The sequence below is a fragment of the Lepidochelys olivacea genome (genome assembly GCF_965140295.1).
Source record: "Lepidochelys olivacea isolate rLepOli2 genome assembly, chromosome: 13".
Lineage (NCBI taxonomy): Eukaryota > Metazoa > Chordata > Testudines > Cheloniidae > Lepidochelys > Lepidochelys olivacea.
This window is the reverse complement of record NC_140423.1, coordinates 9,144,264-9,156,823: the sequence shown is the minus strand read 5'-3', so window position 1 is coordinate 9,156,823 and position 12,560 is coordinate 9,144,264. Positions and strand designations below refer to the sequence as shown.

Below are 12,560 nucleotides of genomic sequence, written 5' to 3'. Positions count from 1 at the left end.
GCTGTTTATCCGAAATCCTAATTACTGATGCCACTGCATTTGAATGTTAAATTCATGCAGTGTTCCTTAGACTTCAAACTGGTCAAAGAAAGATAGATTCAAGTCGACAGAGATCGGAGCTTGGTAAACATAGCCAGTGGTTTTTTGTTTGTTTTTTTTAATACAAGATTTGCATCAACTGCAAATGACATAAATGTAGAGCTATTTACAGAAAAAAGATCAACATTATTGGGCATCATGTAAATTTTAAAGTTTAATTCTGTATCAATTAAAGCAAAATGGGGAGGGAGGAATTTAAAAAAATGGATTGGCGTCACATTTATTACTATAGAGTAATGTGCTTTTTTCCCCCAAGATAAATGCTGTAGAAATTCCGTAAAAGCATGCTCTTTGTGCAGCGAGGAGTGTGGGTGTGTGTAATGATAATAAGGTTTCAGAGGAGAGTGCTGGCAATTCTGCTATACCACATGGAAGCATATTTGCATTTTAGTGTGACTTGTGCTACAGTGTGACTGGAGCGCCTACGGTGAAGGACACTTAAGCATTTCCATTGTAGTCTCCAGCTTTCAGCCACCGATGACCGTGTGAAACATTTTCCCCTGGCTCCCTGAAACTTCCTACAAACGAGATCTTCTCCTTCTGCTGTAAGGCATGGGGAGGAAATATCCAAAAGAATCTACTCCCGGAGATTCCCCCACAGCATTTTATTGGTGGCTGAAGGTTGCTGTCCTGCAGAAAAATGATATCCACCCACAAGCTATGTAAATCCTAGGGAACTGTCTGGATTCTGTGGAACGCTGCTGCATTCATTTGTGAGTAACGTGAACTTTGAATGGAGCAGTGCATTGTAGCATTCACTGCCTGTCTCCTAAAGTGCACCCTGAATGAGGCAGTGTTCCACAGGAGTATCATGTAAAGTGCATGTGATAAGGTGCATGCTGTATTTTTTATTTGAAATATAATATTATTTCATTCAGTATATACAGATGTCCTGATTCAGGAAAGCAATCAAACCAGTGCTTAACTTTAATGGAGTGTAATTTGTAAAATTGTAATATATATATATATATGTATGTATGTATGTATGCATGTATAAAAACAAGGAGTCCTTGTGGCACAAAATATGCAAAATGCATTGTTAAAGTCCCTGAAACCACGCAAAAACTCTGAGACATTCTTATCCATCCCTCATGCAAGTTCATCTCCTCAGCAACCATAAAACATTAATACCTTACTTTCAATCTTAATGAGTCTGTGTGATGGGCTTCTCCATTAAAGACATTTGGATTTAATTGTTGTGAGATAAATTTTCAAAGTGCCTCTACCTGGATTTAGTTGTACAACTCTCATTAAAGTTTGACTTGTCAGGCTGAATCCTCTACACCCCTTTGAAGAGTACCTGAGAGTCCACAGTGGAGATTAGCCAGCAATTGTGATCTAAATAGCGGATAAAACAATCCAATAGAGGATTTTTTCCCAGCAATGTTGTTTGTGCTTTCCATAATTTACTGAAGCAGTTTTTGTAATGTACAATTGTAACATGCCCCAAGGTACTATCTGGACTGTGGAATTGCTGTGCCCCTTAACTATCTTGCTCAGAGTACCCCTCTCACTGCTCTGCTAGTGGCAAGCAGCCCCCTCAGGTTTTGCTCTCACACAGCCATTCGTATGTGAAGGCACACCCGAAGTTATATGCAGGCTCTCTCAGCCACTCTCAAACTGTATACAGGGAGACACCTGCAAATTCCCCCAACCCCAGCCTTGCACCCCAGAAATGTGCTTCTTACACTGCTCAAGACCCCCTTGATTAGAATAAGCTCGTTAATTAGTTCGTCATACCATCAAAGGGTACAAATATGCACTCGCCTTTGTAACCTGAGTAGATTCCCCAAACTTCAATCAAAAGCACACTGGCTTAGATAAAACATTAAAATAAGTTTATTAACTACAGAAATATAGATTTTAAGCAATTATAAGTGGTATAAGCATAGACATTCAGAACTGATTACAAAAGGAAATAAAAGATAAAAAACTGCAAACTATTTCCTAAACTTTATCAGGTTAAGTAAAATTTGAAGCAACAAGGCTTCTCTTACCTAAAAGCCTACAGCAGTCTGTGCTAACTGGAAAGCTTTTCCAGTTTGGACCGCTCCCCCCAATTCAAATGTTTTTGTCTTCCAAACGATCTTGTTGCCTTCAGTATAGGTGAGGGGGGAGAGGTGAAGTGGTGATGTCACTGTCACTTATTCATATTCTCCTCCTGGCATTTAGGAATATCCCCTCGCTGGGGTGTAGACACTCAGTCTGTGGCATATGTGAGATTTGTAGCATCTCTCTCAGGTGAATTGCAAATCTTTTGCCAACACCTTTTGTCTATGTGAGGCTTGACATGTGCGGTTTTTGTTCACTGTTACCTCTCAGGGGCTGGTCTATGTGCATTACTCAGACTCACAAGATGTTTCGGTAACAAACATAGAGCAAAATTTCATAACTTCAAATACAAAGATGATACACACATTTTAGCAGGATAGTGATGCTCAACAGATTATAACTTTTCCAGTGATACCTCACAAGGCATACTTTGCACAAGATTCAGGGTTTAAATTCAGCCAGAGTCCACCAGAGTGGACCTCCAGGAAATATTTTCAAACCTGTGGGAGGCGCCTGCCTTTGGGGCTTCATCCCCTCTGGCCCGCACCGCAGGAGCTGAAGTCCTGAGCCCTGGCACCTCCCCTTCCCCCCATGGGGCTAAAGCCTGGAGCTCCGAATTGAGGGGAGGAAGGGGAGCCTCTGGGAAAAAATCATTGAGAATTTAAGCCTTGACAAGATTTATCATAATTTTGTAAAAGTGGTGACCATAATAGTGTAGATTGTCACAACAATCATCATGTGTCATCAGATTTAGGGCATAAATACATTGGTATGTATCAGAGGTCAGGATGCATAGGTGAGCCATGAAAGGGCTACCAAAAGCGTTCGTGTACTGAGTCACTCAGGGCCTGATCCTGAAAGGAGCTGAGCAGCTTACCCCCTCATTGAAGACAGTGTTCTTGGCATCTCTCAGATCAACCCTAGATCAGCCCTTTAGGGCATATGTAAGTAGTCATAAGAGAGACCCAAATAGGCCAGATGGTGACCCCCTGACATTGGTAAACAGGTACCCCCATAGGCGCAATAGAGTCAGTAACTGCTCACCAGCCTGAGTGAAGGATTCACAATATAGTCCTCACAATAAGCTAACTGCACCCTAGTGTCTCTCCTTTGAAGCTAATAAACTGATACTAAGGATGAACTTGGCCTAATATACTTAGTTATTACTGAGGCTGCCTTGCTGGGCTGTGGTCCACATACTCTCCTTGAAGTCTGCTGTCTTTTTGCCCATCTAAGATCTCAGTTGGGGAGGACTTCCCTGTTTTTAATAAATCTCTGTGTATTTGTCTACCTGTTGTATCTGAGAGGAACAAAGTGGAGCAGAGAGGTTGCTTGTTTAAAAAATTAGTCTTAATTTCTCTCAGGATTCTCTCTGTCTAGTCGAGTTTGTTTTAAACTAATGGAAGCAATTAGTGAATCACAGAGGGACTTTGTCTAAGAGGTAGCCATTTTCAGATAATGGAGCATAAAAGTCGGCACAGTGACATATGACACTAGAGCAGCATATTGGAACAGTGTCTTAAACAGATGTTTAAGTATTTTGAATATTGAATCAATATGTACATATAGGAAGGGATTTTTCACATTGTACATTGTGGTTTTTTTTAATTTAAATGAAATCAAACTAAGTGTTGAATTGATTATAAAAGGCAACCACTATAGCTTGCTTAATTCTTTCTTTCTTTCTTTCTTTCTTTCTTTCTTTCTTTCTTTCTTTCTTTCTTTCTTTCTTTCTTTCTTTCTCTTTTCTTCTTATATATCAGTTTTATCACTGTGCCTGTTTGGGTTTTAGAGTTTACAGTTCCATTACATAAATCAGGGGCTAATAATGCTCCCAGATTTTGTTTGTACAGTACATAGAGTGCTGGGTGGGAGCAGTATCAAAATAAATAAATGGCAACCAAACAGCTATAGTACACTCAGGGCTTGCCTACACAAACATTTAGGCCATGTCTACACTACTGCTTATGTCAGCAAAACTTATGTCGCTCAGGGGGGTGAAAAAACACCCCCGTGAGCAACTTAAGTTCCGCCGGCATAAACGGTAGCGTGCTCAGCGCTGTGTCGGTGGGAGAGCTTCTTCCGCCAACATAGCTACTGCCGCTCGTTGGGATGGTTTAATAATGTTGATGGGAGAGCTCTCTCCCATCAGCGTAGAGCAGCTACATGAGAGATCTTACAGCAGCGAAGCTGCATCGCTTCAGCTGTGCTGCTGTAAACTCTCTAGTGTGGACATAGCCTTAGTTTGCAGCAAATTGGGGTGCAAATCTACCCTATACGAGCCTGCCACTCACTAACTGCCCATGTGGACCCAGCTGTGCACTAGTAGTGCTTTGAAACAGGAGTAGATTAAAGTGCACTAAGGAATGTTAGTGCATGTCCACAGGGTCTGCACAGGCACTTAGTGAGGGGTACAATCACACCCCAGTGTGTTGCAAACTAAATATATAGACAAGCCCTGAGTGTGTTCTTACATATTTACCATGGCTGAGAGTTGGGGGAAGATTGTCAAAAGCTCCTAATGGATTTAGGACCAAGAGTCCCATTGAAAGTCAGTCTCCAAATCCCATAGTGGCATTGAAATCTCCCCCTAAAATGCTAAATACTTAATGGTTTTCTGGTAATAACATAGCTGGGGTTGTGAGCGATGCCATACAAACCTTACATGTTCATACTTATTCAGACTTTAGTGTATTCCTCATTATGGGCCTAGTCTAAAGCTGGTGGACAGACTCTTCTTGATTTCGGTTTGGCTCAGTCTCTATATGTCTATGCAAAAAAAAAAAGAAGGACTTGTGGCACCTTATAGACTAACAAATTTATCTGAGCATAAGCTTTCTTGAGCTACAGTTCACTTCACTGGATGCTCCTTTTCTTTTTGCGGATACAGACTAACACGGCTGCTACTCTGAAACCTGTCTATGCCGTAACTCAAAGTGATCCCAGGATTTTAACAAGAAGTAATGGGCCTGAATTAGAACTCTCACTCCAAAGAGCCACAGACGTTGAGAACATTGTGGTTCAGTTCCACATCAGAACTTTGCGGCTGGAGACAACCTCCAAATTTGTTGACATCACGTAAAGCCTAATTCTGTAGTCGTTCCTCATCCCTTACCCCAGCAAAACTCCTGTTTGTCTCAACAGAAGTTTTGCCTTAGTAAGAACTGAGCTTCAAGCTACTGCACATCCTCTATTTTCTATGACATCCGTGGCTGGACCTGAGACGACCAAAAACTTCACAGAGCTGGGGCCGCAGAAAATCCCTGTATTTGGTTCCTGTGTCAGTGTCCTTCAGTGTCCGTTTGATGCAGACTGTGAACTCTTAAAGGCAGGGATTGTGCCTCCCTTTCCAAACCTCTGTAGAGAGCTGTTCGAAGTTACGTACCCATAATAACCAAAATAAAGATTATAATAATGCGATACTCTATTTCTTAGACAAACCAAGTAATTATTTTTGTTTGAACTTCTAGCAATGCAGAAGGTGGCCGTTCCTATTATGTGAAAAAATATTTAGTGTCACGGGGGAGGGAGGCACAGATAACTGGGGAGAGGTTTGAATTGAAATATTCCAGATGAGACCGGCATAAAAGTTATGTACTGCAAACCAAGCAACAATGAAATGTGAAGTCACAGAATAACACACTTTATAAAACAAAACAGTGAAGAGCTTTTTCCCTCTGGGTTTTGGAATAAACAGTAATTAAATCATGCAAAAGGTGACAGTGAAATTGCTTTAAAAAAATCCTCCCACTATAATTGCTTTGATACCCACATTTTTTTAAATACTAGGTAACTTTTTCCAGTGTTTTTGTCAGCAAAATGTGACACTTGCTCTTGCTGCCTCATAATTTATGGCAGCATTAGCTGACAGTTCCAACAGCATATAGATTTAAAAATATACTAAAATGGTTTAAATAAATATATAATCTGGAAAGCCTTTGTAAGCAGCACAGTTATGAAATGATCTCGATACTAAACTCATTTAGAGATGCACTGTGCATAATGCAGCAGAAGGATGGTCCAGTGGTTGGGGTGCTAGTCTAAGACTCAGGAGACCTGGATTCAGTTCATTGCTCCATCACTTTGTGTGTGACCTTGGGCAAATCACTTAGGGCTTGTCTACACAGGGACACTCAGGAAAATTAATCTGAATTAACAAAAGTCTGAATTTAAAGTGGATTAGTTAAAGCCCATGTTTGAATGCTCTTGTTCAGAATTAAAGAGTCCTCAATTTGGTTTAGTTTAATTCACTTCCAAAATGAATTAAGCTATCGTGAATTAAAGCCAATTTAATTCTGAATGAGAGTTTCCACACAGGGGTTTAATGCCGCTGAGCTAATCCACTTAAATTCATACCTTTTAGTTAATTTGGATTAATTTTCCTGAGCGTCCCTGCCTAGACAAAACCCTAAGGGTATGTCTACACAGTAAAGAAAAAGCTGCAGCTGGCCCATGCCAGCTGACTCAGCAAGACCCTCCCACAAGGGATCTAGAGACCAGGCTCCAGCCTGAGCCCGGAAGTCTACGCAACAATGAGTCCCAGGAGCATTGGTTTTTCTTTGCTATGAAGACATATCGTAAGTGTCTCTCTGTCTCTATTCCCTGTGTAAAAAGGGGTTATAATAGCACTGTCCTACCTCTTGGGAGGTATTAAGAGGATAGATACATAAAAGACTGTGAGGTGCTTGCATACAACAGTGATGGGAGCCATATAAGTACCTAAGACAGATAGCTGTATATCCATTTGCAATCACTGGAAATGTTTTCGCTGCTGTAATGTGTTTCTTTTGATAGGGTGTATGTTTTTTTTCTGGTGGCTTGTTGGAGCAGTCAAAAATATTGTGCTTTGCCGGTTCAAATCTTATCTAATCAGTCGATTGTGTTGCTTAATTAATATGGGGTGATTTGTTTTGTTTTTAACCTAACGTTTGTGATATTCAGCTTGGCATGCATAAAAGTGCTTCTCAATCACATCTTTAAATTAATTCTACTTAAAAATACACAAAGATTTATAAGTAAGAGAACTTTGATCTGATTATATATATATATAGAGAGAGAGAGACAGACAGACTGTACATTGCAGTTTGTAGGTTGTTTCAGAGTTCCAACTCTTTCACTTGACTGTAGTATGCCAAACAGTCAGATCAGCGAGAGATTACAGTTCTCTCTGTGTATCTGACTCCAGCAGAGGGATATATTTAAAATTTTTCTTTGTGTAAAAAATATTTTTTATTATTCTGATAATGGAATTGTTACAGGTGTTTAAATTTTAGTTAAGCATCTATACATATCTGTCTCATAGGTAAATTGTTGAAGGGTTGGGCAGAAAAAATACATTTTGTCTAAAGAATACCCACAGTGGGGTAATAGACTCTAGTTGAATTTAAAAGATAACAGTGACAAGGGAGAAATCCACTTGTAGAAATGGGGAACAGCTGTGTTTTAGATCGAATGAAACTGTATCAAATACTTTAAAAATGGCCCACAGCTTCTTCCCTGGGGATAGAGATAAAGCACAAGAGCATTCCTGAAAGGGCAAAGAAACGGTTAAATCATTTCCTTGATGGTTATTAGAGAGAGAGAGAGAGAGACAGCATACGTCTGAAAATTAAATGTCTGAAACTTGTGTTCAATGGCTTTTTTTTTATCTGATGTGCATGTTCTTTGTCTCTTGCCTCCTATTCTAGTGAAATTTAGTGCCTGTCCCGGGAAGAACGGAATTCGGTACGAAACCAACAACTTGGACTTCAAAGTGAGGACAGATGGGACCATATATGCTGCCCACCAGGTGCAAATCCCCTTGAAACAGACAATGTTTATGGTAACTGCGTGGGACCACCAGACCCTAGAGAGATGGGAAACAATGGTCAGATTACTGGTTGGGGAGAAATCACAGCACAATGGACACAAGGTAAAGACCTTTAAGGCTGTCTTTCCTTGATTAAAATTGCCTCTTGTGGTGTTTCATAGAATCATAGAAACGTAGAACTGGAAGGGACCTCAAGAGGTCACCTAGGCCATCTCCATGTATTGAGGCAGGATTAAGTATACCTAGACCTATTTCCCATTACGTTTACTATTTCTTAAAGAAGTTGCACATAATATGAATGTGAACTTCATGTATTATACAACTGTATTTAAAGGGCGGGTTTTCAAATAGGAAGTGCCACAAGCTATGGCCAACATCTTGTGAGCAATTCTTTAGCAGTATATTCTCCTGCTGACACATGTGCTTTCACTTAGTGTTACTAGAGAGGAGAATAAACTCCTCAGTTCATACTTTTATAGTCTTAAGTGATCAGCTGGTTCTGATCTATATCGTGAAGCTTTTTAGTCTATAGAATTTTTCCTACTAGAATTTCTTTGCTGTTTACAGTTAATATTGTCCCTCCACTCGAAATACGGCCTTTGAATGAATGAATAGCAATAAGACCCCGTGCCCGACTGCCTTCCAGAATTTAATTGCAACCTTTTCTCAAAACACCCAGGGTCACAATTTGCTCTGTAGCAGTAATGTAAATCTGGACTAACACCACTCTGTTTCCACTGGTGCAGCTGAGAGGGGAATTTGACCCAGGAAGTTTTCTGCAGTGATTTTATAATAATAAGTTTCTTGCAACGAGCAATCTGTCTGTCTGTCTCCACAGTGAGGATCAAGAGAGGAGATTTTAGCTTGTTTTCTTCCAAGACAACAAGGGCTGGAGCATTGTTTCTGCTCATTAGCAACACTGTCTAGTGCCCTCAGTGGCCAAAAGGGCAACCAGGCACAACATGGCACCGTTGTGACAGGCATTCAGTCTGCTGAGCATCAACATCCCTCCTCCCTGGAGTTAAATAACCCAGGCCAATTCCAAAGCCTTAGAAAAGCCACCAATACATACTTAAGGGAAATTTCATGAGACATCGCATCTCAGGTGTATTCATTATTATATATTTAACATCATAGATGTGCATGGTGACTAAAAAAGAAAGAACAGTCCCTGCCCTGCAGCCTGAGGACTACGTCATGCAATTTAGGCTACTTCTACACTATGAGTGAGGGTGATTCCCCTGGCTAGTGTGAGTATAAAGAGCAGGGTAGCCGCAGGCGCAGAGGCATGGCTGAGCCGTATTGAAAACTACCAGTTCCATGCATGGCCTCCACTGCCATTACCAGCCCTACTGCAGTGACACTGCTATTTATGCCTGCGCTAACTCAGTGAGAGCTAGTGCGAGTAAGTGTACATGAGCAAGGGACTCACAACCCTAGCTTGTAGCGTAGATGACAATGGTACAGAGCCACCCCACCACAGGGGCAGCTCAGAGAGGCGACAATCCTTCTTCGTGCTTTATGACGGTGCTTCTGACTCCCCAAGTACACCTAGTCCTCTCTGGGCGGTCACGGTCCTGCTTCCTTCCCATCCTTTCCGGGACAGTTTTTTCACCTGCTGGGAAACATGGTGGAAAGCACTTAGATGGAGTTGTTTTCTGTAGCCACCCAATGTTTTCACCCCAGAACTTTCACAAGGTTTTGAGCCATGTACATATACCACCTCCTCAGTCTTCCGTAGCATTGCTCTGTCTTGTACAAGACATAACTACGCCCTGTACGTTATATCAGCTGTATCTGCCACTTAGTAACAAAAGAATCCAGCTGGGCAAACTTTTTCAGAGAAAAATGCAGATACACCTCAATGTTCCGCAAATTTGTGCTGTTTTCACTGAATTGTTTCAGTTGAAAAAAAAATAATCCTAAGAAATCAAACTGTTTCATTTTGACATTTTTCCAAATGACACATTTTAAATGTTTTGGTTCAAAATGACTTTTTCTTTCAAAAATGTCCTCTAATTTTATTTTAGAAAATCCAAACGAAAATACATAAAACTCTTGAAATCAAACCAAAATATTTCATTTTGAGGTTGCACAAATTTTGTTTTACTTTTTGATTCGCTAAAAGTTTTGGAAAATTTCATTTTGTGTTTGAGCTTAAAAGAGATTTTAAAAAATGCAGAGTTGCCTAGGAATTGAAGAAAAAAAATCTATTCATCACAAAGCTGCGCAAAAGAAAGCCCATTTTCTCTAACAGTGATTAAATATTGGGGAACAAAGTAATGCAGCTTCTGTACTCCAGTTTCTTCTCACTCTGGGAAAGCCCAGAGAATGCACATTTCTGCTTTAGTAAAATAGCTGACTGGAAATTCCTCTAATGTTAAAATAAACTGAACTGTGGTTCAAGATAGAACGAACAACAGCTTTTTAAAATTCATATCATTCCTTTCTAAAAGCCTTATTAGTGTATAGTTTGATGCTGAAAAACTGTGGAATACAAGACTAATGACAAGGTCACAGACAGTTTTATTGTGCCACATCTCAGGCATCTGACTTGTATTTTATTTAAACCCTCATGCTTTCTGCAAGCAAAATAAGACTTGTTTACCAAAGAAAGGAGCAACATCATGGGATTATTTTCAAAGATAACAATGTGGTGCTAAAAACCAACAATATCCAGTTTCAGGCCATGACCCTAATATACAGCATTTCATGGCTGTTACGGGAAAAGATTTGAAATGTATTGTTACAAGGTCTAATACAACTGAATCAAAAGTGCTTTTATAAAAACTGTTTTAGGGTCTTTTCTGATTCGCCTGCAAGACTTCAAATAAATATATATAATGTTTCTTGAGAACAACAAACCATTACGTGTGATCTGTATTGCAGTGCAGACCAGTGTTTCTCAACCTCTTTAATACCAGGGACCGACTTGCTGCCTTGAGAAACACTGGTGTAGACAATCAAAATAATCCATTTTACTTTGTAAATCTATGAGTGATTTTGTGTAGGTGATCTGTAGCTCCTGGATACTTAAAAATTGCTGGTGTTAAGTCTCTTATCCAGCCCCCTGAGGTCAGAGTTTGCTCGCGTTTATCCCTCACACGGACCTCCCTTTGGGGCTAATTAGCACTGACCTGTAATTCCTCATGCTCCTTGGGGATTGCAGACCAACTGTGGCTAATTCTTGCAGAGGTATACTGGGCAAAAGAGAAGTGTCATATTCCTCTGCTTCTCCGCCCCTTCCCATTCCCATCCACACCCCACCCACTTGCATATTCATTGAAGAGGGAAACAAAATTTGGTTCAGAATTGTCAATGAATTAAAATTCCATAAGGAAATGATTGGCCTACCTGGAGTGGGCACCATTCAAAAGTTAGCTTGTCTTAATGGTTACTACAGTGCAACCTTTACAGAGAGGAAGGTTGATCTAGTAGTTAGTGCACTAGCCTGGAACTGAGGAGACATAGGATCAGATTCCTGCTCTGCCATGCGCTCTTTGGGTGTGGGCTCTTGGGCAAGTCACTTTGTCTCTCAGTACCTCAGCTCCCTATCTTAAAATTGAGATAATCGCATGGCCCTACCTCTCTATAGTGTTGTCAGGATGCATTCATTAAAGACTGGGGGGCTCTCAGATACTGTGATGGCAGGGGCCATAGATGGAGCTGAGACAGAAACATCATGGTATTTGAGAAGCCTTCACAATGGACAGCATGCAGGTAGACAGCTGCTCTGCAGTGAGGCTGCCATTGAATTCACAAGGGCTCTGTGCTGCTGCAGCAGTCTACCTGCAAGCTGTTCACTGTATTTTCCACGGCATGCATCCGATGAAGTGAGCCGTAGCTCAGGAAAGCTTGTGCTCAAATACGTTGGTTAGTCTCTAAGGTGCCACAAGTCCTCCTGTTCTTTTTGCAGATACAGACGAACACAGCTGCTCCTCTGAAACCAGAGATTTTGTTGTTATCCGTGTAGCTCAGTAACAGCAGCATGGTTACTTTTGGTGAAAACTGATGTTTTGAAAGCTGAGCAACGGTTACACTATGGCTCTGTTTCCTCTCTTTTGTTTTACACCCTTAAAATTTGCTAATTATCTTGGAGATAACATAACCTCATTCTTGAAGGATCAATAAGGAATTCTACATAAATGTGAGGTAGCAGCTATTTATCCTAGGCATCGCTGGCCCAACACATTTTCCGTGTTCACCTCTGTAATATAAGGATTTTAACTACAGAATCTAAGTTTCATTAGATTGTGATAAAACTGGGGGTAAGTATAAAACCCATTTTATGAGCCATAAAGAATTTTTTTTCTCTTAGCAACTGCTTGAAGGTAAACTTTTTTCTGGTGAGTGCAAGTGGTGTTAGTAACTGTAGGAACTTCTTTTTGTTCAGTCTTGCAGGAAACCTGATAGCAATTCAATTAGAAAATGCAAATGAGGTCACATATTTCCCACTGGAGTGCTGAATTACCCCAGAGAAAACTGAGCGATATTCTAGCATAACAGTAAATACTAAGATAAAGTTTTTCACACTGTTCTCATTTGACTGGCTGTTGTTGCAATTGAAAGTGTCAATGGGACCTGTGGGTATAGTTTGCAA

At 40.5% G+C, this 12,560-nt stretch overlaps 1 protein-coding gene across 3 annotated transcripts in view; it reads left to right on the top strand.

Moving 5' to 3' along the window:
• CDH4 (cadherin 4) overlaps nucleotides 1-12,560 on the top strand; it is a 665,178-nt gene that overhangs the window by 413,166 nt on the left and 239,452 nt on the right. Inside the window, exons 1-2 of one of the 3 annotated variants that reach the window (XM_084645891.1) lie at nucleotides 794-812; nucleotides 7,839-8,062. In XM_084645891.1, the coding sequence (XP_084502017.1) occupies nucleotides 7,964-8,062 (99 nt within the window). In that variant the 5' untranslated portion in view covers nucleotides 794-812; nucleotides 7,839-7,963. Of the gene's footprint in view, nucleotides 1-793; nucleotides 813-6,670; nucleotides 6,729-7,838; nucleotides 8,063-12,560 lie in introns of those variants that run through there. The other 2 variants (XM_084645890.1, XM_084645889.1) reach the window with 2 other exon arrangements.